We start from the raw sequence: 24,895 nt of genomic DNA, 5'->3' as shown, positions 1-24,895 counted from the left end.
AGATGTGACAAAACTGTCGAAAGAAAGTTTTTAATTATGCTCTCGTGTGAACAAAACAAGTCCAAGCCCATCAGCTGAAACATTTACAAGCTCCTGCAGTGACTGGGGTGGCTGTTTGTTTGTCAGATTTCAAACTGTGTCTATATCAAGACTTCAAACAAGAAAGAAAAAGCTCCCCCCGCCACAGAAGTCCAGCCCAGGGAATACTAATTTACATCTAATCCGATTCTTCTCTTGGAATTGCCATCGCAGTATCCAGTACACAGATTGATCATGTGACAATAGACAAAACTTCAAAACACAACTTTTTGACTTAAGTGATCAAGGATGTCCCAAGAGTCTCCATCAACACCATCAAAGAGCTGGAAGAGTGAAAGGTTGGGGTTTAAAATTGTCACTAGTGACGACACATACTGAAAGTCACTGCAGCGAAGGGCTTGGACGCCACAATGCAGAAAGTCTTTACACCTGAAAATAAACTGTCCACGCCGACACCATGCAGCACATACCGAAACAGGTTTCTGTGCATCAAAGGCAGACAAGCAGAGTCAGAAGCAGCACCTCTTGAACCCTGCCACGCTTTAGCAATACAGGACAGACAGAAAACTCAGGACCTGGACCCGTGACCTTCACTAACACAGCAGATTGGACAATCCAGTTGAATATTTCAGGGGAAAAAAAGAGGAATAAAAACTAAACAAGATCTATGTAACATTTATTTATTTTAACTAGATACACTGAAAGAAAAATCTCTTTATACCATTTAAACTTCTTCCTGAAAACTGAAAAAAGCATTAGGAGAAGGGAGGGTGGGGGAATGAACAAGTACCTCTTTAATCTCCATGATAAATGAAATGATATGGTTCACAAAATAAAAACTGTCTTAAATGAAAAAAATAAAATAAAATACAAGTTCAGGCACTGATAAGGCATCACTCTCCCATCATGACATCTTAAGTCTTGAGAATGAAAAGGCCACACTATTGATTTGTATAGGTCTTTTTCTTCATCTCTTTTTGTAGAAATTAAACACACAAAATGCTCCACCTCCCATTTGTGATTACATGTTGGTAAAAAGAAGCCATTCACAACATGACATGACATGGGAATAACATCACAATAACACTGTTTTTGTTCTCCATATTGCCCTTAACCTTACACCCAAACACGGGCATCTGCCTCCAAAATAAACGAGCAGGAAGTTGAACAGCGAGCTGCACGCCAAGCGCTGCTCGATTGAGGACAGACATCAGAAACAAAGAAGAGTGAAGTGAAAACTATTACATGGTACTGACAAAACCCAGGAACACAACTTTGAAAATGAAGGCGATCCACATTTGTATGGTAGCTACATTCAAAAACCAGTTGCATAATTACTGTTAGAGACAAAAATCCCCTCCCCCATTTTTCTCCAGCGCCCCCTGCTGGGGTCAGAATGCCTCAGCAGGTCCGTGGCACCGATTCTGCCCACGCGCTCCCAAATGGACAGAAAGAATTCTCTTGGGTAGCTGATGAGACGCTTCACAACTAAAACTGGAATAAAAGGACACACCAAACGCTTTTAACATTTTCCATTTGTCATCCCGTCAACCCTTTTCCACCGCCATCCCAGTTCAATTTTGAATTAAATGTCAAATATCCCCTTATACAGCTCATCTACAATACACTCTAAACTTCAAACTAATATTGCCATTTATGTAAAAAATCTACAATGTATAGACTAACAAAAAATATATATTTTTATATATATTTAATTTTGAAAAATGAAACAGAATAATGTATGAAGTGAATTTACACATCACACTTCTCTCGGTAAGAAACGTGAAAACACACTTACTCAGGAGAAAGGTGAAGGGCTGCAGTTCAGTGGGAATGCTCATTTAGGAAACAAAGCTTCGGTTACACAGAAGCTCGTCTGCTTTAACGCCCGTGGACTGATGAGATCCCTCCGTTGTAGAAACCCAGATTTTCTTTTTAAATTTTTTTTTTTGTAATTTTTGTTTTTCTCCTTTTGCTGAACTTCAATTAAGGGGAAATATTCGAGCCGTTAAGTCTGTTGGCACCATCAAAACCACTTCAAAGATACAGCACTAAAGGGCGCTGTTCACTCAGCGAGTAATTCAAATGGCTTTCATACAGACTTTCACAGGGACTGAAACGTGAAACAGGTCAACACTCAAAGTCCAGCCTAAAACTACATGACTGTGCTTTCGTCTGTGGATGCTTTAGTACATAAAGCGGTACAAAAACCTGGATCGATAACAAGCAACTACTGGAGTAACACTTGAATTTGTGGTCAACAAACAGGAAGAACAGTTTTGTTTTGTTGACAGATTCTCCCACTTGGATAGATTATCGTCTTCAAGGGAGAAGTCTTCAATTCCAAGTCTCCAGATGCCTCGTGTGATGTGACCGGGCTCCGGCCAGAGACTGTCTCTAAGTCAGAGTTCCGTCTTTCATGCTTCAAGCTGCGTTTCAACTGTCAAAACTGTGACCTTTGCCTTGTGACCTTTTCCCCAACCTCCACACACACACACACACACACACACACGCACGCACGCACGCACGCACGCACGCACGAAGAAAATAATTTTGACAGTTCAACTTCAACTATGGGCTTGGTTACATAACATATGTAAGACTGTACCATCACGCTGGGAATGACATACATTAAAAATAATTGCTCATACACATAAGCAATCCCTCACAATAAATGTTCCTCACATGTAAAGCAATTTGCTTAAATGTCAAATAGAAAACATGTAACAATTAGGCACAAATCCTTGATTCAAATCATTTGTTTAGGTCTCTCTCTCTCTCTTCTCCCCCCCCACTCCCACCAGAGCACCTCTCGGCAGTGTGTGAAGCCCCAATGTGTGGCAGGACAAAAAAATAAAAATAGTACTCCTGTGTTCCATCATCATCATCATCATGTGGAAACCAGGAAAAAAAGAAAAGAAAAAAGTTTACATGTAATTAAAAAAAAAAAAAGAAAAGAAAAAAAAAAGGCAGTTCTTCACATTTGAGCTTGTAGTCATGGTTGGGAGTGCGACAAACAGGCTGTGTCAGTTTTGGCAGTATGCATGTGTGTACGAGTGTGCATCTTGAAATTTGAACGGACAATACACAGACATGTCCACATACACACGCTCTCACACACACACACACACACACACACACACACACTTGAGAATAACGGGTGGAAGAAATCTGTTAAGGCCACATCCTCTGACAGCCAGAAAAACACCACCAGATCTGGAAAAAGGAAGGAGCACAATGACATAATGCAACGACATTCCTGCAAAACACACAAATGATAGAATATGACTGCGGGTATTGTATACTTGCAAGTAGGTTAAATTCTAACACGAGTCTTTTGGGCCTACCTGGTGTTACATGTGGCCAACTGGATTGTGGCCATCTCCACCCATGCTAGGATGGCCTCCTGAGAGCTGCATGGGTGCTTCACCCACCACCCCAGACACCTTCTCTTCCTCGCGGCGTTTTAAACACGCTGCCTTTGGGTTTAGGTTACGCTCTGAGAAAGATGAACACAGAAATGAGCCTTCTTAGTCCTCGACAGAGGTCCACAAAGCTGGGATTTTCATCCATAAGAGTACATGCAAACTGACCTCTGACTTGTTGTTCTAAATTGAGGATGACATTAACAGCTTGGTGAAGGATGAGAAGTTTGGTCTGAGGTTTGTCGTGGCTGAGGTGCAGCTGGCACATCCTCCCAAGCTCCTTAAATGCCTCGTTGATGTCCCGTACCCTAAGGCGCTCACGGGCATTGTTAGCCACTCGTCGTTCCCTCTCGCGCTCCATCTTCACCTCGGGGGGAAGGTCCTCATCGTCTTCCTGACTGGTTTCAAGCAAAAATGAAAGGATGAAACTACAAAACAAAAGTGCTCATTCTACCAGTTCACAGTTTTAACCCTCTCAGGCTCAAATTAAACTTTCTGTTGCTAATGCACATCCAAGTCCTGCAGTGGTACTTCTGAGTAAAAAAAACTCATAAAATATGTATGTGGGGTAATCGGGTTGTTAGTTTTTAACTGTTGCAAATCGGCAACGCCTGCCTCCAGAGGGTTAAGCAGACTTGTTAAAGTGCTGGGAAAACATTACTGAAGAAAAGTGCTGGGGGCAACATGTGTCTTGTAATGCAACACTTGAGTTGCATTATAAGCCAGCAGTTTATATGTGAATGAGGAAGAACACTATTTACATTGTGGAATTATTTGCATCACTTTGAATTTGTGGAGGGAAAAAAAAAGGGGCAAAAAAACAAACAAATGCAAAATGCAAACTGTGTACAGACTAACGGCCTCTGGACAACATAACCAACAGGCGCAAAGAATCACAAGGCCTTTTTTCTTTTTGATCCTGCAAATGCACCTTAGTAAAGGGCTCTAACCTCATAATACAAAAGTTCATTTTAAAAGAAACAATTCCCAACACTGCTGAAGAAGCAGTTCATATGATCATTTAATTAAAATGCTTATCCCACACAAGTTCAATTAGAAAAACATTCTCTGCTGTGTGTGAAGTGTTAGCAGATTTAAAATCTATGTCTTGTAAGAAGCTAAGCATGGTAAGCAGCTTTAGCCTTCACCTTTACAACCCCGAACTTCTTAGGATTTTGTGCAGCGTTGTTCATTACTGTGATGCTGGACTTGGGATAAATGTCTATTGTTTCATCCTTGCATTTGTTTGTAGTCTAAAAAGCATTTTGGGTTCAAATTTCAAAACTTCCAGGTGGTAACTGTGCAGAAATGGTGACTAATGAGTAGCAAAGTTCAGAATGAGAAATACTGTGACGACTCTGTCGAGCAGAGATCGTTTAGACATCAGCTCCAGCGGCATTTGTTTGCTCAGTGGTGCCTGGCAAGAGCCCACAAAGCATTAGAAATTGATTCTCTATTGGAGAAACTTACTCATCATCTTTCTGGTCTGAAAGGCCAGAGAGCATCTGGAGGGTCAACGCCTCCTTTCTGAAAATGTGACATGAAGGGCGAGGGGGGAGTTTGACATCGTTAAAAACCTAACAGAGCCTAGGCAATCACTGGGAAACACAGGAAAGAAGAAATGCCTGAGATGAATTAAACTTGTATAAAAGTGACAGCTGACTCCCTTTATATTCTCTTAGTGACAAAACGATCCTCACCTTTGTTTGACAAAGTAATAGTTTAATTCTGTAAAAATCAGGCTCAAAGTTTTTAAAGTTTGAGGTGAAAAGACTAAACGTGCAAGGACCTTACCTTGTTCGACTGCGTGCCGCTTTGGTGTCTTTCTTTTCCTCCTCTGACTTGTCTGCAACAGATGAATTTTCATCGTCCTCCTTGTCTTCTCTTTTGATATCTGAGCTGCTGGAGGAGTGTGAGGAACGAGCCAAACCACCCGGGAGACCTACGGACAAACACAGTGCGCGAAGCTTTAATATTTTCAGTTTCAGGAGTGCATACAGCACCGGGGAAGCTGATGAAGTCCAAAAGAAATCTGTGTACATGTAAAATAGACATTTTTATAATTAATAATCATTAATCAAACTTACTGGTAAAGCCTTCTGGCTGGCTTACTGCTGGTGTGGGTCCAGATGCGTGATGACCGTGCAGGAGAGTGCTGCTGGGAGGAAGACCTGTGGGCTCCTCATGTTTCCCACCCTGCTGGTAAAGGTGGAGAACGGTCACGATAGACTCACGAGGACAGATCGAGCAAAGCTGATACACAGACTACAAAGCCCCCCCCCCAACCGAAATCCAGGGAAAAAAAAAACAAAAAAAAAAACAACAACCCAAAACTGACATGACATATATTGAAAATAACTGAATACTTTTTGACATTAATAATAAAAAACAAACTTATTTGCTAATATTTTTTGGAACTGGTTTGACATAACTCGGAGACAAAGTATATAAAATGAACTCTTGCTGTACACCGTTTGGCCAGCAGATGGCACAAAGCATCACCACTGTGATGGTTTTTTGTTTCTGGTGGAGATAAAACCCAGACTAATTTTTCTGACTGATTTTTCCCCCCCATTTAATCCAAATCCTTTCTTGGAAAATAGAAAATATTTATCTGTTCAAAAGGACAATTTGTTGTGCATCATAAAATTAAACACACAACAAACTTTCCCCTAATTGTAAATCATTTCCCACGTCTCAGTTTTCTAACATGTTTTAAAAACCGGAGCATGTTCGTTTAAACCTCGACACTGACACAGCCTCTTCAGGAGCGTACCCAATTTGAATCTCTATGAATGAAAACGTAGACCGCGCCAATGCTTAGACGAGGACTTTTGTCTGCTTTGTGTTTAAAAGCAGCATCACGAGCCCACACCTCTCTTAAAAACAAAAGAAAACATGTTGAACAGAGCAGGTGACTCACCATTGCGGGATGTCTGTTGCTGAGGGCAAGACTTGCATTGGGGAAAGCCGGAGAGAGGCCTCCGAGGCCCCCGTTGTGTACTGAAGACAGCAGGCTGTGCATGTCAGAGTGGGCGCCCTCTAAGCCGGGGCCCTGGCCCACAGCGTGGCTACGGAGCACGTGGATGGCCTCTTCCAAGCGATCCTCCATTTTACTCTGCTGTATAAATACATGAAAGATGTGCTAAGCTGTCAAGATGAAGGTGGGACATCAACTATTAAAACAAGTAACGGCATACAAAGGCTAGAAGAACACACCCATACCGGCAACGTTAGGTTTTTAATTACGATTGATGAAGCAGAGAAATATTTTGGCATACCAGTGCATGTGGTGGCCCTTCATAGTTGGGTGTGGTTGGTCTTTGCCACTGAGACTGAGGTCCTGCAGGGAGAAATATTGGGTGTCGGTTAAGTAGCATTTCTCAACTTTTCACCAGGTGGCACTGCAGACACGTTTTTCTGCTGAATAACATTAAAAACGCACAAGAAAACATTCACTCAAGTTCAACACACTCATTCTTCGATGACAAAAATGCAATCGGGTCAGACTGAACAAGTGAAATGAACTGTACTCATTAAGGTACTGTCCAGTTCACGCTGATTCATTAACCAAATCTGTGGTTGCACGGCAGAGATAAAACCACCTTAACTCAGTTTACCAACCTTTTGATTTGCTAAATCTACACAGCCTTGAGGTTCATCAGCACAATGCGGAACTGATACAAATTTTCCACATATTTCAAAAAAAAAAAAAAAAAAAAAAAAAAAAAAAAAAAAAAAAAAAAGGATAAACTTAAACATCTGTCATTTTAATTAGATTATCTTTTATTGTGAGTTTTTTGAAGTACTAACACCGTATGAGAGAATGTACCTGCGATGGCCTGAGGAGATCCAGGAGTAGATGGAGCTGAGGAGAAATTATTACTGTTGTGGTCCGATGGGTAAATCTGAAAGTATGAGCAGATAAAAACTTCAAATTCAATCTCCTGGGTTCAAAAGGTAAAAATACTCATAGGTAAACATGTCCATACATCTTTTAATGTCTAAACCTTCTTCTAAAAAATAAAAGTAAACAAAAATAAATAACATTAAATATCTAATGGTTAGATATTTCTTATTGTCATGACCTTGGAAATGCTTAAGGACCCAGGTTATTGTAAGCAGAACAGCAAAACAACTGATTCAAGAAGGGTTTATAAAAATTTAACTATGCCACTTGAAGCCAAAAAACAGCTGTTTTGGTTTTTCACTCCCCCTTCAGGATATTTTTTTTTTAAAACAATCAATCTGTTTAGGATAAAACTCTTTATATCCAAAATAATCCTACACCATCTAACTAACATTTTTGCCATTTTCAGACACTCCCCGAGCTGAATTTCCACTCATGTCTCCAACAGAATTTACCATCACTGCTGATTTTCACTTCGTTAGAGGATATAAAACTCTCGGGAAAATTATTTAAAGTGTTTTATTGCCCAGCACTAATTTAAAGCAACAAACGGAGAGAAAAGAACTCACTGAGGCAAGAGCCTTTCCAATTTCATCTCCTGAACTGCCAGCTGTGGTGCCTCGGTTGGCTGCAGAGATAAAATAAATGCGAGTCAGATGACTTGTTAATCTGAAAAAACAACTCAGTCTGACCACGTAGCCGTCGAACCAGTGACGGAGAAGTTTGCGACGCGCTCTTTTCAAAGGTTCTTTACCCATTATGCCTTCTCCGTTGATGGTGGGCGTGTGGTTGTAGGTGGTCGGGGCCGAGTGGAAGCCGTTGACCTCGCTGCTGTGCAGAGGATAGTTCTGTGGGGACAGAGGCAGGGGTGATGTTTCTGGGATACAGGTAGCGTCATAAAGCACAAAAGCCGTTCACAGAAAAAAAATAACCCAATCTGCATCGTGTACTTGGCGCCTTGAGAATGGATGTTCAACATGCCGTACCCAAACAATTAACAGCACGTTTAAAATAAACCACGATGACTTATACTGTTGTTACATGTTGTTATGTGGATGTTACCACAACATCAACCATCAGCATGGGATTGAGGCCATTTCTACTCACCATCCTGTCCTGTGGATTGATTGCAGAAAAGGAGCCTGGTTGTCCAATGTGAGGGGAATTACCCAGCATGGCAGAGTAGCCAGAAGATGACCAGGGGTCATCTAAGGAAAAAAAATGTTTGGAATTAATATGAAAACAGTTCAAAGAACATTACAGGGCAATAGTAATATTTTATGAAAGGTTACCTTGCAAGTAAAAAGAGGTAGGGTAGACTCCAGGCTTAGCACCAGGATATCCCCCATTTTCTCTGGTATACTCGTCACCAGATGTGGAAGCATACACCTAAACAAAGAGACGTGACAAACAGTTGGACTACGGTTATACAACACTACAATACACACCAGCGTTCATGTGTGTTAGCGGTTTACTATGAATCCTGAGCCATCACGAAAGATGAAGTACTGTGGCATTGATCCATCTCGTCTTTGCTATGGATAACCATTTAATTACACTAGCGCCAAGTGACCACAAGATGGCAAGAGGGAGTCTGCCAACGGTGGAGGAGGAAGGCCGGCTCCTCGCCCGTGGAGGAGAACACAGTGGCCATGGCATGCTGGGCACAGCGACGGCTTAGATCCCAGTGCACAGTGAGCACTTCCTCTCTAGCTCCTAGGACCCCAGTGACATCGCACTGCCTGGCCTGCAGCCCCTCCCTATAACACACTCGGTATCAGCTCGCACACATACCATGCATTCAGTGAGCCAACACACCCATCCATGCACAATCCAAAAGCTATGTCCTCAAACTCGCACTAGAGCGTCAGAGGATTGAAAATGACAAAGAACAGCTCTGGTTAATATTGTAGACATTTTAAATACTTGCACCTTAAAGAATTCAACTGCACATTGTTCCTAAATATTGCAAACGACCACTGATGCTAGGCCTCCGAACACAGCAACAGAAGACGGACATGAGACGCCTTCAGTTTCCAGACTATCAGCCACCACTGAGTCCTCCTTTTCCTCTCCTCCTCTGTACTACATGCAGACAGAGGGAGAGAGAAAGAGAATGGAGGCTATGCTGCAAAGAATGCTAATCCAGAGAAGGGATTTTTTCTGTAATTTGATTTAACAGGGAGAAGTGGAAAGGGAATGGAGAGATGCACTTCTAATTACAGAGCCATCTGCCTGTTCCTGGACCACATCCAACTCCACAGGCAGCTGGGCTGAGGAGAGGGAGAGAAGAGAGGGAGAGAGATGGGGGCTGGGATCCAGTCAGCAAGACAGAGAGAGAGGGAGAGAGAAAGAGGGAGAGATTGCAGTGGGTAGGGGGTGGTTAAGGGGCAAGGGGGAGGACTGAGGGGGGAAAAAATGAAGGCCCTGATGATTTATGAAATGGGTAGAGAGATAAGGGGTGTTGAGGGGGACAGGAGAAGGTAATCTAAATGACTTAAACAAAGCTTGATATGGCCAGGGGAGTGTGAAGGAAACAGGGGATTTAAAATGATCACGGTTAATTCAGGGGAAAACATGATGGAGATGGCTTCATTTAACAATAGGCTTTGAGTTGTTCTTTCACGGGGAACAATGTCGAGTGAATCCTGCCGCTCTAGATGGGAACACAGGACTACACAATGACTAGTGCTGCTGGATAATTGTATTCTCAGGAAGAAAGGGATTGCTAGGGTAAAATCCTCAACTAATAGGGGTTTAATGTAATTCAGGTTATGACCGTGTAAAGGTCTCTACACCAGGAGGAGAGAGAGAAAAAAAAAAGCAAAAACAAAAAACACACACACAGATATATATAAAAAAAAAAAGCGGCTTGTGGCAAGGGGTGGGGAGTAGATGAAGATTAACATCAAACTAACCTCAGAGCGCTTTATTCAACCACAGGGGTTTGTGGTTAGTATACTGGACAACTAGGGGGCAGAAGAGAGGCTCCTCCATGTTTTTTGTTTGTTGCACATGAAAAGAGGCGTACGATTTGCACGGTTAGAGGATCTTGTGCGCAGGTAACGCTGGGAAACTGAAGTCAGCTAGCTTGAGGGCAATTGAGATATGGCGTTTACAAAGCAAAACGATTTCTGAAACTCAAGTGGATAAAGAAAAGTAGAATATGCTGATGAGGTGGTTTAAAAACAAACAAATAAATAAATAAAACAGCGGCAAGAGAGGAGTGTGGGAAGAAGGAAAGACCACAGGATCATCACCAGCTATCATTAATCTGGGCTCAGACACGGGGCTAAGAGGCCTCACAAGCACTGCGCCTCACAACTGGGTCACTCACAGGGGGAGGCCCACCCAGGCCATCATGTGGTGAGGCGTAGGCAGAGGGCTGGGTGAGGTGGGGGAGGGGGGTTCACACACAGAAGTCTCATCATTCGCACTAAAACCACGCAGCCATCGTTCACGCTGCGGGGACTGACTGAGGTTCAGACAGTGAGAGAGTGGGAAGAGAGAGAGAGAGGGCCTCGACCAGACAGAGCGTTGACACTCCATCTCTGTGATGTAGTCGCTTTGGCGAAGCCTGTCTGCACGTAGAGGTTTCGGCAGCCACTTCAACGCGACAACACCCACAGGTGGGAGATGGCAGCAGAAGCAAATTTCATAAACAAACAAGAAATCAAAAAAAAATCTGGCTAAGCACAGAGTTCGCCGAGTTCAACTTTGATCTGTTCCCATAGTTACACTCAGAGTCAATCTGATAAACACCAATCTAATCAATGCACAGACTGTAAGTCAACTTAAGAGTCAAAACGCAGCTCTGTTCAAGTCTCCCTGAATTTCCTGTCAGACTACACTTCAAGACGTCTTGTATGGACCCTGTCAGACATGCAAGCCTTTGAATGTGCCTTCTTTATGCGTGTAACGCTATCAGCCTTGGTCTGAGTGAACGCCTGAATAAAAATCTACGCAACATACAATAAGATTATTTTAAAAACAAACAAAATAGGGCAAAGATGGCTAAAAATGTTTGAGAAATTGATTTTAATCTTTTCTTCTGCTTGTGTTCATAGCATAGGATATGTTCATCTTCGAAGTCAGAAGACGCTTGTGCAGTGGCAACATTTTATATTGATGATCCACCAGCAGCTTAGACATCAAGACAGAGTCAACAGCAACACAGGCAAGCCACACACGACCAGGTTTCTGAGTTTAAATAACCTGCAATCACTGCACAAGACACATAATGAAAAAGATTCCTAGTCTGAGTAACAGCAGCACATGCTGAGAAAATTCTTTGTCAGCATTCACTGACTGTATATTCAAACATGTAACAATGACTAGTATCTCCAGCTATGGTTGGCTGCCATCATCCTCACATCAGCTGCATCAGCAGCTGCCAACTCTTATAATGTGACAGTACAGTCTGGGCCCTGCGAGACACTTCTTTACCTTCGAGCAACAATTTCTCAGTTTTAAATATGTTCAAACAAGAAATGTAAACACAACTTCATCCTTTTTGTTTTGTTTTCCCAGGCTCAAACGTTACAAGTAGCCCAGCATTGAGGAACTAAAACATAGACACTGTCATGTAAAGAATTCAAACTTTGGACAGAATTATTATAATTACATAATTAGCTATACATCTACCTGTTTGCACACTATAAAGGTGCAAAAAAAAAAAAAAAAAAAAAAAAAAAGACAAATTCACAATATTTTACGGATATTTGTTTGACTTTGAGCTCGATAAAACCAATGAAACCTTGAACTACATCAGAAAACAAGACTTGAGACCCAAACCTTGTGCAATTTGTGCGTCAGCAAACCGCGAACCACGTGTTCTATCAAAGTGTATCATTCAATCTAGGCTACAGAAAAAGGTAGGTAGACATCAACAAAGCACCTAAAAGCCTACAAAATTACTTGACTACATGACAATCAACCCAGAAAACCACTTGAAACCACTTGACTATACAGACAACCACAGTGATGATGTTTACTGGGGCCTGAGTTGCCTAACTGTCAGCTCGCTAAGAGTCTGACTGAGCAGAGGGTCTTTACCCCTGTCTGTCACAGAACTGTTCAAGCAGAGCGAGGACAGCAGTGTGTGTGTGCAGAGAGAGAGAGAGAGAGAGAGACGGCGAGAGAAGGGACTGGCTGCGAGCGGTGTAGACGAGCAGAAATAAGCTCTTACCGAGGACGGCAGGCCAGGGGGTTTCCGAATCTTCTTTGGCTGGGTTTCTACATACAGGCAGCAGAGACATACAGAAAATGTTTAAGAGGCAGGAACACAAATACGGACTAAGTGAGGGTACATGTCATGTTAGCATGTTTGTATTTTTAAAGCTAGACCAGAAAATAAAAATAATTAAAAAAACTAAAAAAACAAAAACAAGATGCAGCAAGTGCTTGCCGCTCTGTACGCGCATCAGTTTGAATGAAATGCCAAAGTGCATTCGTGTGCATACACTGTAGCTTTGTATTTAGATTTATGTTCAACAGAACGACAAAGAGAAAACCGTTTTGGTCCCAATGATCTGACGACACATTTTAAACGTCACTTTGGGCTACGGGTCATTGTAACGGACAGTTTTCACCATTTTTGGAGCTACCGAACATAACGCAGTTAAATGGTCAATAAATAATCAGCAAATTAATCCTGAACGACACACATACAAAAAATAAGTACTTAGTAGCCACACTGCATGCCCCATGACGTACCTATGGCTCCTTCAGGCGGCCTTCTCCTGGGGTTGTTAGGATATGAAGGATAAAACTGAGAGCCAGACTTCAGACCAGAGGGTGACATGGCATCTGGGCTGGGCATCGCAATGTCGCTAGGAAGAAAACCAGGCTAGGGGAGGACAGAGAGATAAGATTTACTAATAAGACACACAGAAGCGTGGGAAAGCATGGTTTCTTTTCTAAGAAACCAAGACCGTTGTCAATTCAAAGTGCCCGACATGAAAAGAGAACTGAAAATACGGGGCGTCTTACACACAGGCAAACTACATGAAATTAGGTCACACATGTATCCTCGCAGTTAAACATACCTGGTTTCCAAACGAAGAATACGGTGGTCTCTCATTTTTACCTGTGAGGTGAACATGATGGACATTTAAACATTAATTCAAGTGAAACCCTGAGCTGTATACGCAGATTAAGACGCAATGGACTGTGCTAATACAAATGAAAAGTAGGTTTTTCTAAAGTACAAAAAGTCCAGAGATGCCCTCCCTTTTTTTCCCCTCAGTACGCTCAGCTGCATAAAGCCGCCCGCCAGACAAAACCCTAGGGAAGGTTTCTGCTTCAATACCCCAACATCCCCAACACTCAACGAATGAGCACACACACACACGCACTCACACACAGATATAAACATATGCATATACATACACATTCTGCCATCCAGAAGACAGCTCTATGGTCATAAATATATGCACGACTGTCCAATCGGTCTCCATCAGTTTCTTAAAGCTGGCGTTTGACAAGGCAACATTCATCTGGTACCAAGGATGACGTTTTTATATTTTGTAAACTGATACGACTCAAGTGCTAAAACTTAAACAGATAAAAGTCACATGTATCAAAGTTTACTTAAAGGAAGCAGAACATACCAGCAATCCCTGAACTGATGAATGGAGAGGACAAGGCTTCGTGCTCACTGTAGTGGGATCCTTCTCCATAACCCTGTGGGAACAATGGCACACATAAGACGACTAACCATAAAAGGCCAAGGATGGCAGACACTAACCTCAGGCATATAGACTAACACGCTTACATGGCCAGCTACATCTTTTTAGCACCCCTGCGTGGCTTAGCGCTTACCCTCCCTCTGCTTTTCTGTCTAACAGGATCCATGCCAAACAAATCTGCATCAGCTCGAGGGAATCAAACCAACTTTCTTAATTATCAACTTGTGGTAATCAAAGCTTGCTGCATCCATTTCACCCCCCTGTTCCTTGTATTTACACAGAGTTGTGCCAAGACAGTTATGGTAGATGTGAAGCTTGCAATTACCGGTGGGCTTCGACAGAGGTTTGGGCTACCAGAGAGCTTGCCAATGCAGGATCCTGGGCCAAAGTTATTAGGTAGAACGTAAAACTACAGCTTCAAATTGCATATGGCACACAGATGAGAAAAGTACTAAGCTGTAGTTGTGGTTGGGGGATAGGACGTTTGTGTTTTCATCTATGGCGCAGCGGTTAACTGAATGTGAGTGAGTGACAGTGTCGTGGCATCTGGTGTTAAAGCTTTGCAAACTTAAAGTCATGAGCGACTGAAGAGGCCGAGTGTATGCATTTGGAGCTTACCCGTCCTTGGCTGAACGAGGGGCTGTTCTGTTCCGCGGAGCCCCAAGACCCAGAGCCGCTACGCTCGTCTATTGCTGCAGAGACACACAATGAAAGGTAGGGAGGAACGGCATTAGTCCAAACAAACTAGATACTAGAAGAAGTGAGCAGTCCAAGGGAAGAACCTTAAACCACTTTAATGTGCATTATTACAGACATGAACGGTTTTGACTATGACTATAAGTGGCCACAATCGGCATTTCATAAGGAAGCCAAAGAATTCACACTGATCAAAGCAAATTCTCTGTTATGTTAAACGTTTTCCAAAGATACACGTAGGATACATGCTGTTTTTTATGCTCACTAAATAACAGGACGTTTACCATTAGCATTCTAATGTAATCCAATTGTTGAGAGAGTAACATGTCATCTAAACCACATTTAAATTCCACCCAGTCAATTTGACAAACAATGTGTGGTGCCAAAAATTGAAATGCTATTTTTTAGGTAAAGAAAAAGCCGATGCGGAGCACAAAGAAAACACAGCCAAAAGACTGGTGGAGCAGAAAACTCCAAAATACCCCCATCATCCCCTTCTCCCTGTCTTATGCACTAATGCTATCCAGGCTCTCTGGAGACACAAGGCTTAATTGCATGCTGATTTGCATAATTGTGCATATTAATGCGGTTTCCTTATGAATATTCATATTTCGTCTTTGATTTTTTTTTTTTGCCTAATTAAAAAAATGTGTGTGAGAAAGCAAAAGAGAGCGAGCGAGTGGAAGGAGAAAGCAAGGGGACGAGGGGGGGGGGGGGGGGGGGGGGGGAGAGAGAGACAAGAGTGAGAGGGGTCTGGGTGAGATCAGCAGCCCGGCTGACGAGCGAGAATGAGTGATGAGACTAACAGAGCGGTGCAAGCACCTACACACGCTGCGACAGCCGTGATCTATGGAGCTGATGCCAGTGGCATGGAGAATCAGGCGAGCCGCTAGGAGAGGGCATCCGAAAAGATCGGCTGTGCCGAAAGGCCATGGCACTACTAAAGCGCAGCTCCACCGTCAACCATGTCCGATGGCACAGGACGTCAGCAATGAGCTCACCGCTAAATAAAGATGACAGACTTTGAATGGAGACACTTAAGCCAAAGCTCCATGCCAGCAGAAGTAGTACCAAATTAGTGAGACAAAAATCTAGTCTAGATGAGAGGACTCAACAATGTCTGCTTTTAGCCTTGCAAATTTTCATTCAAACAACTTCTCTTTTCCACTTCAAGACACTCTAGCGTCATCCAAAACTGCTGTTAGACCATGAGTATTTTCACAAATACAGAAAAGTAACTGGTGACACACATTCGCCGCTGTCGACAATAACCTGCACTCTGCACAGAGTTGAGAGAGTAACTTCATCTTCGCAGCTATTTTCAATACCCCACTCATCCGCCTGTGAAGCCTCCATTTGGACAACGGGGGTGCAGAGGATGAAGCGAAAGCACGGCTGTGCAGGAGAAGTCTGACAACGTTGTTTCACACTTAGTGGAGTAATTAACTCGGAGGCAATTAAACAAAGGTGGAGAGCTGCCGAGGTGACACTGACGCCTAGGAGAGCCCAGCAACGCCAGAAGAGAGATCTTCCTATTGTTGTTAATCTCCTGTCACGTTTCATGTCAAACAAAATTTCAGTGGTACTAAATTAGAATTAGAATAAACCGTGTATTACATTATAGGTGCTATTGTGCTGCTCCACATGCTGCCATAAATATTTTTACGTCCAGCACAAAAACAAACAGTGAACATAGTAGCTATCAACTGTTATCAGCTGTTGCTGTAATTGATCATCATGACATCACGTAGTCATGATAATGCTACTGGGTAGCAGTGCTCACACATTTCCTTACGTTCTTTGACAGCACGCCGTTTGTTTGTGCTGCATTTTATCATTTTGCCAGAAGAATACTTTTCAGTGTTTCTATAGTGGTATTTGTAATCACTAATAATGACAAAAAGTCCCACTGAAGTACATCAGTAATATATTATTTAATTATTCACCTTTTTAAAAACAAATAAAATTTCTAATTGAAAGAAAATGACGATGAAAACAGTTCTGACTAAACCCTTACATTGGCGTCTCCTCTCAGCGTTTACACTGACAAGGCCTTCCAACGTTACACAAGGACAGCAACAGAGTACTTAAGAAATGAAGCTCATGCCAATTAATGCATCTAATCTCTAATCAAACTTCAACCATTTTCAGTCTAGAAAGGCAATGTGACCATTACCACTTTACTTTTGAAAAAATAAGCCATCAAAATTATTTAAACTTGCACTTACTTCAATTTCTTTCAGTAAGCAAATAATACTACCACTAAACACACAATTAGTCTGGATTATCATTAATAAGTCGAAGGTTTAGCATGAAAACGACAGGTTCTCTGGATTTCTATCACGTCCATCTAGATTTTGGCATGACCAGTGCAAATGTACTCAACATAGCAAGGCAAATACTGACTCAAAAGCAGAGCCCAGAAAAATATTTATTCACTGAGCCACAAACTTTCTAAGAGCTGCGAGCTCTGAAAACATTTAATTTAGCTGAAGGAGGAAGCCACTCGCCTTTGAGATTTCCCCTTTCTGAGGGCTTCGATTTTCCTGCTGCGACAAAGTAAAGTACAGAAAACTACAGTACGCGACAGTCCTGCAGCTGTGTGCAGGCGGACAAGTTGAGGTGCAAAAGGTAAATGCAAAGCTAGCCAGTTAGCCGCCTAGAGAGGCTACATGTGACAATTGTTTGTTGTGATCTGAGGAAAGCGAGCTTGTCACGTCCCCTGTATTTGTGTTTGTGTGTGTGTGTGTGAAGGGGGTTGGAGACGTTGCCAGCAGCTGCAGAGGTGACAGAGGGGACGCCTGCCTGAAGGCTTGTGGGCTTGGCCAGCTCCCACCACACCGTCACACTCTGCCTCCCCTACTTCTTAAACATCCCACACTTCTTGCCAATCCTCTCCTCTTTCCTCTAACATCCACTCTACTCTCCTCGACACACCCACACCCAGCCACCCACACACACACACAGGCCACTGAGGAAGGGAGGACGCCTAATGCAATTAGCACCCCTCTGAGCACTTTTGTGCTGATGAATAGAGGTGGTCTGGTGGGCCACTGGGCTACTTGCGGCCGTTCCCGCGCTGCTGGATCCCTGAATAGACAAGCCGCCGAGGTGACGTCATAGATAGGCGTTGTGGTTTAATGGACATCATTTAGAAAATAAGTCGGTTTCCTGGCCCACAGCCATGCAGTACTGTTTCCCTTACAGTGGCTAAGCTTCAAAAACAAAACAAAAAGAGACAACTAAACGCCACATGTACCCATTCCACCTACAAATAACGCACATTCATTTAATGCTGTAGTTTTAATAACATGTTTCCTCGTATAGTCGCGTTGTAGTCGGTGCACTGTGCGTGTTATAACACGACACAGATCTACGAGAACCTCTTAGGCTGGAATTTGCACATTAGCTTTTTGGCTTTCTAGTGCCATTAGAGGGTACCTGCCGATCTCCAAAATGTTAAAGGTGGCAGCTTTAAGTATCACATTAAAATGGGTTTCAATGACCGAGGGTCACACTTTGGGACGTGGGGAGGGGTGAGGAATTAACTCCTCACTGCTTAGTAATTGCCTGCTGTAATAGAAACAAACAGAATCCTGCCTTCCACAGGCTGATCCCTCTATTCAACAAGCTCTCTCTCCCACTCTGGCCACTCTCTGCATGCTGGGCCAGTTTAAGAGGCTGCAAGCTGGGGGTGAGGGACATTGTCTCAGATTCAAGCCATTTCCTGCAGATCAGTGGGGGTAAGAGCCCTGTGCTGTGTTGGGGGAGGAGTGTTTTACACTTCAGGGTGGGGGAGTCGTTTCAAGTCCATAAGCCCCCTTCTTTGCCTTTGTTCCTCAGTGGCCAAGTTCTCACTCTGGGGAACACTGGGGAGTGTGACTCGATTTCACACACCAGGTTGGCAGGGTGACAGAGGAATGAAAGTAACATGACTTACTAATAACCTTCAGGAAGAGAAAAAAGCTTACTCAAAGCCTTCAGGTGCTTGAGTGGTTTAATTGCGGATAGTTTCACCTTTAAAACTGAAACAAATACGAAAATGGATAAACAGACATAGAACAGGCTGCAGGGTTTCAGTGAGCATCTTTTTTTTTTTCCTGGGACTGCTTCCATTACATTACTCAGTGTAATACATGTAAACAGATATAACCACAAACACTTTGCTATACATTTTTCTTTGGCAGAAGGCTGATCCAATGAAAACTATTCAGTCTGTGGATTAGAGAGAGGGGGGGGGGGGGGGACGTCAGTTCTGAAAATATAGCTACAGTCTCAAATGAAATTCTGTAGAGCAGCATGCACCACAAATAAAATTTACCTATACGAAGGAAGTGGAAAAGATCTCAAAACATCGGTAAATAAAACTGAAACTGTCTGCACGATAAATACCACAAAGGTTAGGTTAGAAATTTTCGTCACCTCAGAGGGTTGACCTTTAATGTGTGTGCTCCATTATGTCATCTGTAAATTACAAAGAAAAACTCTTTTTCCCGTTACTCCAGTTTTACATTTATAATACCGTTAAAGAGCACCGATTTAACAGCAAATTTGCTTAATGTTGCCGTGTCAAATCCCACATTCAGCCACCGTAATGTCAATTAAAAAAAAACGAGTGGTAAGATTAAGAACGGTGCACGAATCAAAACTAATACAGTTTAAGAAAAATGCAGTGAGATCAAGCCGAAAAGCTTACCTGATCCACCAAACTGAGAGCTGGCGAGTGTCATCGTTCTGTTTTTCCCATTGGCTACTGGAGGCGCGAACATCTACAAGACAAAAGCAGTGAGATACCATAAGTAACAAGGAAAATGATGGCACACTTCACACATCCTATTTTCACTAATGGCTAACATCACATCACACACACAAACACATCGTTCAGTTGTGAGTACCCCTCCCCACCCCCTCCACCTTACAGGCATTTCAGATTTGGATGAGTCTAAAGTGAGATATAAAGGGGATTTTAAAAAACAAAACAAAAAACTCGATTTAACCATCTATAACTTTCAGCATCAACAGAAAAACCTAAAAATCTATCAAGTTATAAATATTGATTTTAAACATAAGTGAAGTTTTATTCTATGGCAAACAACGCATTAAACAGTCTAATTAAGTTAGACCCCAAACAATACAAAATACTGCCCTTTGAAATGAAACTATAATGACGTAACTGACGTGTGTTAATAATGTCAGCAAGCCACTCGGGGTTTTACCACAGGACCATCTTTCAGTGACACGGCCAAAGTCTGCTGTACAAACCAAACATGCCTGTAACTAGGACAGAATAACACAATCTTCCATTGCCGCACGTGATTTTTTTTCCTTTTTAAATGTATGACATAGCCAAAGATTCTGATTAAAAGACCATCTTTTCTTCCATTACGTTTAACTGCCTAATACACATTTAGTTTTCTTTATGACACGGCCAATCTCACTTGCTTTCCTATGAGCAGACAACAAATAAACAAAGAGGAGGAAATTCGTTTGTGTAACGTTCAACAGTTTCTCACCTAATTATCAATGTCATATTTAAACAAAACATCTGCTGATACAAATTGGCAGCTGATCAATCTGGGCTTTCCTAACAAACCCAAGTGACTAACAATGAAACCTGCGACAAAGCCCTGCTCAGAACATAGGCTAAGTTTCTTTGAACTCTAGCACAAACAAAGCAGCTAACTGCAACAAACAGCATTATAATGGTGCTTTACTAATAACATATGCACACAAAATACATTTCTGTTGTTCTCTGCCGTAGCAAAACAACATCAATTCAACTTTGGGGGAAAAAAAGAAAAAAGAAAAAAAATCTCATAGGACATTACGTCTGCTAACGACAGCTCACTGAGAGTCGGAGTTTGGAATTACCGATTATTCTTTGCATATAATAATTATCCAGGGCTTGCAACTTAGCCTCGCCAGCTATTTGGGTTATTGAGGAGAAAAGAAAAATCTAACACAGCTCCACCGGGGCTCCATGATGTTTATGTCAGCTGAAAAAAAGCTTCACAATAAACTGAAACGCAGGTAAATAAAGCTCAACAGAATTCCTCTATCCACTTTGTAGATAATGTCTGGAGCATAGCTCTCACAGCATCTTTGTGAAAATGTCATCTTAAAGACTAAAAATGTGACAATAAGAAAGGTGGAAGCTGTCTGCTCAGCCACGGTCTTCTATCACAATATTTCCCCCTAAGAACCTCCTCACAACACAAACAGCAGTGAGATTATTTGTACCGTTTCCTGTAGCTGCTCCTGACTCAATATTTACATTTTAAAGTGGATTCTGTTTGACGGCAGGACGATCAACTTCCTCGTAACCTATATCTCATCACCTCAGTAATTGGGTAGCCTAAAGTGTGACTTTATTCTCACCCATCACCTGGAGTACAGCATGACTTTTACCTGCACTACTCTGATGCCAAGAATGAAATATCTTGATCTGACAGAGAGGCCGTTATACAGAGATTTTAACATTTCTATTTGTAACGTTAAGCTTTTTCCCCCCCCCCCCCTTGGTCTTTATCCCACATCCCTCTGACCTCCGCCTATGCCCAGACCTGTATCGCACTCTCCTCCTCCCATAGCCACCCACCTACCACTGCCACCCAGAGCCCGCTCTCTTACCGCGCTGAAATCCAGGAGGTCGCTGAGTTCCTTGTCAGTTTCCACTGCAGCCATTCTTTGCTGCTGTTCGTTCATACCCTTCAGTTTCTAATAAACCCTACGAGAGAAATTTGCAGATACAGGATTTTAATGGCGCTAGCAAACACAAAAAGAAGTTACATGTTCCTCTTAAACAGAGATGATGGCAAAGGATGAGTTAAACTATCCTACTTTGTCTAGCTCACACCCCCTTCGCTTACGCTTTTTTATTGGCGGGTTTTTTCTGTCTCATTAGACACCAGTGCAGGGGTGCAGTATGTCAGCAATTTGGCTAAAAGTAATTTTCTCATGACCTTTTTTTTTTTTAATTCAAAAAGTTCCCCAAATATGAAAATTATATGCAGGTCTTATTTAAATGTTGCATATTTGGGAAATAACTCAATGAAACATGGGCTAGCTACAGCAAAAAGGACAACACAAACCTACTGACCACTACACACCATAGGCAGGTCTACTTAAAAATGCAAATTTCCCCTCAGACATTGCCTTCCCATCCAGGCAGTGGAGGAGACACCGCCATGAAGTGATGAATACTCTGCCTTCAGTCAAATCACTTCTAAGTAATGACTTTAAAAAAAAAAAAAAAAAAAAGTCTTTCATTTTACGCAACCCTGGCAAATAACACAGCCATATGTCGATCATTGCTACATAAAAGAATTTACAATTACAGACATAATTGGGACTATTGTTAGCCCAAGGAAATAGGGGTGAAAAGCAGAGCTAATGACTGTATGCAAACACGTCATTACCAAATTACCATATGTCAACTCAGAAAGGACCTTGTCAAATGACACAGTGAGCATGAAGACTGGATTTACCCAGTGTTTTGCATTCCAACGCAAGCCTGAGGGCCGCTCTCTGATGCCGAGCGGTGTTTCTCTACGCCTCACAGGGAAACTGGGGGTAAGGGAACCAACTGGAAGAACAGAAGCACTCGGACACCAACAGGTGGTGTACTTTTACAGCCTCTTTTCCAATTCAGCACTAGCATAAACAGATGTTATAAATAATAACAAAAAAACCCAAACAAAACAAAAACAAGAAAGATGCACATCCTGGAGAAATGCAAGTGTGTGATGTAAACACGGGGCAAATTTGGAGTTTTCTTAAGAAATAAAAAGTCTAACTAAATCCTTTGTCTGCATACACGAGAAAAGTTATTTCAAAGGTAGCCAAACACTGCTGTCCCAGTACAGAGAAGGCAGAACAAGTGAGACTAATTTAACCTTGGGACGAGGAAAGGAAGTGAGCATACACAAAACACTGCCCCAAGTGTAAATAGGCTAGAAATATGGCTGTCATTGCCATCCCAAACTTTTAGAATAAGACGCCCTACAAAAGGAAAATCTGCCATGCGCACGCACACGCACACGCACACACACACACACACACACACACACACACACACACACACACACGCTGCTAAAAAAAATGACTTTAGCACAGAGTTAAATGGAGCAGAGCACATGGAGGGGCTTAATGTTAACAAAATGGCATCTTCAGCTAGTGCTGGATCAATATTTGAAGAAAGCACATTGGGGGTCTTTGTCACCCACACAAGGCAGAGAAGGCAGGTCACTCTCCACAAAAGGACACTGCACTTCCAGTTATCACAAAACACTGAGCCAAACCGAAAACAAATCACCATTTAAACTTTATAATAAACCCTAACGAGTTGGGTTTAGATAGCTTCCCGAGTTTTTGGCTTTCAAACACAATGATAGGCCAAATTAGGTCCCTGTTACTTAGCCAAGAAACAAGCATTTGAGGTTGTGTCCAATCCAGCCTGCTGTTAAAAAACAAAAAAACAAAAATAAAGGGGGGAAGGCTATAACATGTTTATAACAATGCTATTACTACAAGAACACAATGAGCATGTTCTACTGTTGATTCAAACACTGCATGAAAGTAACGGATGTTGGGGCCTCACGCCATAAACACGTTAATAGGAATAGTTTTACAACAATGCCAGAGAACATGTGCACCACAGGATGCAGGCTGCACATTATTTGATCAGATCCGCTAGGCCATATCCAGGGACCAACCTTCCCCCCCCCCCCCTCTCTTTTTTTCCTTTCTTTCTTTTTTTTTTTTTTTTTTTTTACTGTCAGCTAAACCCACTCACGGCTTATTCTGATCCGCGGTGACATCGTCCACAAGACCAACAAACTACACGTCTAATCAGTGTGTAAAACAAGTACCACGGCCCTGACCGCCCAGAACAGGAGCGAGGCTCCAAACTTCATGCAACAGATACTAAAGCTCTTTCTTTCGCATGTTATTAGGGTCCAATCGTGCATTATGAGGGAGCAGAGTGGAAGAGACGGTGGGGGTGGGAGCATGAGGAATTTCCTGCCAAATGTGCAATAAAATAAGTCTAGCTGGTGGCCAGACACTTCCATAAAGGAATGTTTAAAGGGCTACCAAAGGGATTTTATGGAAAGTTTTTCCCGGCCTGTTTGGAAAACACACGTCGGTACGCATCACAAAGTTCAGCCAAAATGCTGGACAACGTAAAGATTTTATATTTTCCCTCGGTGGCTCGGAGCTAAAGCGGCTAAGGCACACGGTGGAAAAAAACAAAAAAAAACAAACCGAGGCTCGTCGGGCAGCTCGAACATTTAACGTTAACGGGCTCTTTTTGCAGAACAAAGGAGTAATTTCCTTCTCTCTGTGGTCGATGCGGAGACCATCACACACTTGGCTCGCCACCTCAAACCAGACAAAAACTTACATCCCCCCGCTTTAACCACACATTCCCGAAAACTTTTCGACAATTTGCAGGCGTCAAAATACGCGTCAATGAAAGCCGTCGAATTCGTGCAACTTCCCCCGAAACACGAAGTGTACAGAGTGTGTTTTTTTTTACCTCTCCTCCCCGTGTGTCTGGTATCCAAGAGTAAAAAGAAAAGCGGAGACTCGCAAGGAGAAAAACATAAAACTTCAAGAGTATTTCGACCTCAGTGCATGAAACGCATTGGAGCACAGTAGATGTCTTCCTTTTGTCCCGGGAAGCCTGTTTTTTCCACACAACGCCCACGTGTTTGCCTCTCTGTAACAAGTCTGTGTGCAAACAAATCTATTATAGTAACTAATCTCACGTCTTCCTTTTTTGTTGTTACAACTGAGATGATTTCATTCTTCTCGTAGACATCTTCACCACCTCCGTCCACATTGTCAGACGCAACAACGTATCCCTCCGCACAAACGTGACGGCCTCAACGCCAGCGGTGTCCGATTTCAAACGCCTTTCGGAGATGGGCTGTTTTTCAGAGGGGGAAAATACACACTCAACGTTTTCCGGTACTCGAAACACGGGAAACCTGTACCCGCGACGCTTGGTTTGGGCTCCGGTATCTGTAAGCCTCAAAATACGGGAGCGCTACGAGCACTAGCGTACCCAGCGGAAGGCTATCGTAAGAAAGTTACCTGCGATTACACAGCAGCAGCTCGACGAGATGGCACGA

The 24,895-nt window shown here is 42.6% G+C and overlaps 1 protein-coding gene across 3 annotated transcripts; it reads right to left on the bottom strand.

The window, feature by feature from the left end:
* Positions 1-698: 698 nt before the first annotated feature.
* tcf3b (transcription factor 3b) lies at positions 699-24,851 on the bottom strand. Of its 3 annotated transcripts, none has more exons than XM_086284255.1 (21): positions 24,298-24,851; positions 21,390-21,486; positions 19,456-19,528; positions 14,682-14,755; positions 13,986-14,058; positions 13,422-13,462; positions 13,090-13,222; positions 12,563-12,609; positions 8,667-8,763; positions 8,482-8,582; positions 8,129-8,222; positions 7,944-8,002; positions 7,297-7,372; positions 6,746-6,807; positions 6,388-6,585; positions 5,552-5,663; positions 5,259-5,406; positions 4,935-4,991; positions 3,633-3,862; positions 3,387-3,538; positions 699-3,255 (listed from the first exon to the last, which is right to left on the bottom strand). In XM_086284255.1, the coding sequence occupies exons 2-20, from the start codon at positions 21,462-21,464 to the stop codon at positions 3,393-3,395; spliced, it is 1,896 nt and encodes a 631-aa protein (XP_086140381.1). In that variant the 5' UTR covers positions 21,465-21,486; positions 24,298-24,851; the 3' UTR covers positions 699-3,255; positions 3,387-3,392. The 3 variants fall into 3 exon arrangements, with proteins under 3 accessions (XP_086140381.1, XP_086140382.1, XP_086140383.1); XM_086284256.1 differs by having other exon boundaries at positions 5,552-5,660; XM_086284257.1 differs by lacking the exon at positions 4,935-4,991.
* Between the last annotated feature and the right edge of the window lie 44 nt (positions 24,852-24,895).

Source organism: Aulonocara sp. 'chitande type north' Nkhata Bay, linkage group LG23 (genome assembly GCF_057382095.1).
Source record: "Aulonocara sp. 'chitande type north' Nkhata Bay isolate Kocher_YH1m ecotype deep benthic linkage group LG23, A_spYH_male_GT1.1, whole genome shotgun sequence".
NCBI classification, from domain to species: domain Eukaryota; kingdom Metazoa; phylum Chordata; class Actinopteri; order Cichliformes; family Cichlidae; genus Aulonocara; species Aulonocara sp. 'chitande type north' Nkhata Bay.
The sequence above is the reverse complement of the archived record's forward strand: the minus strand, read 5'-3'. Positions and strand labels throughout refer to the sequence as shown.

Bases quoted from the DNA above. Each gene is read 5' to 3' on its own strand.
- tcf3b (XM_086284255.1), bottom strand. From the start codon at position 21,464: ATGAACGAACAGCAGCAAAGAATGGCTGCAGTGGAAACTGACAAGGAA. The intron at 8,583-8,666 runs GTAACCTTTCAT...TTTTTTCCTTAG, and splicing joins TACCTCTTTTTACTTGCAAG to ATGACCCCTGGTCATCTTCT. The intron at 3,539-3,632 runs GTCAGTTTGCAT...CATCTTTCTCAG, and splicing joins TTTAGAACAACAAGTCAGAG to AGCGTAACCTAAACCCAAAG.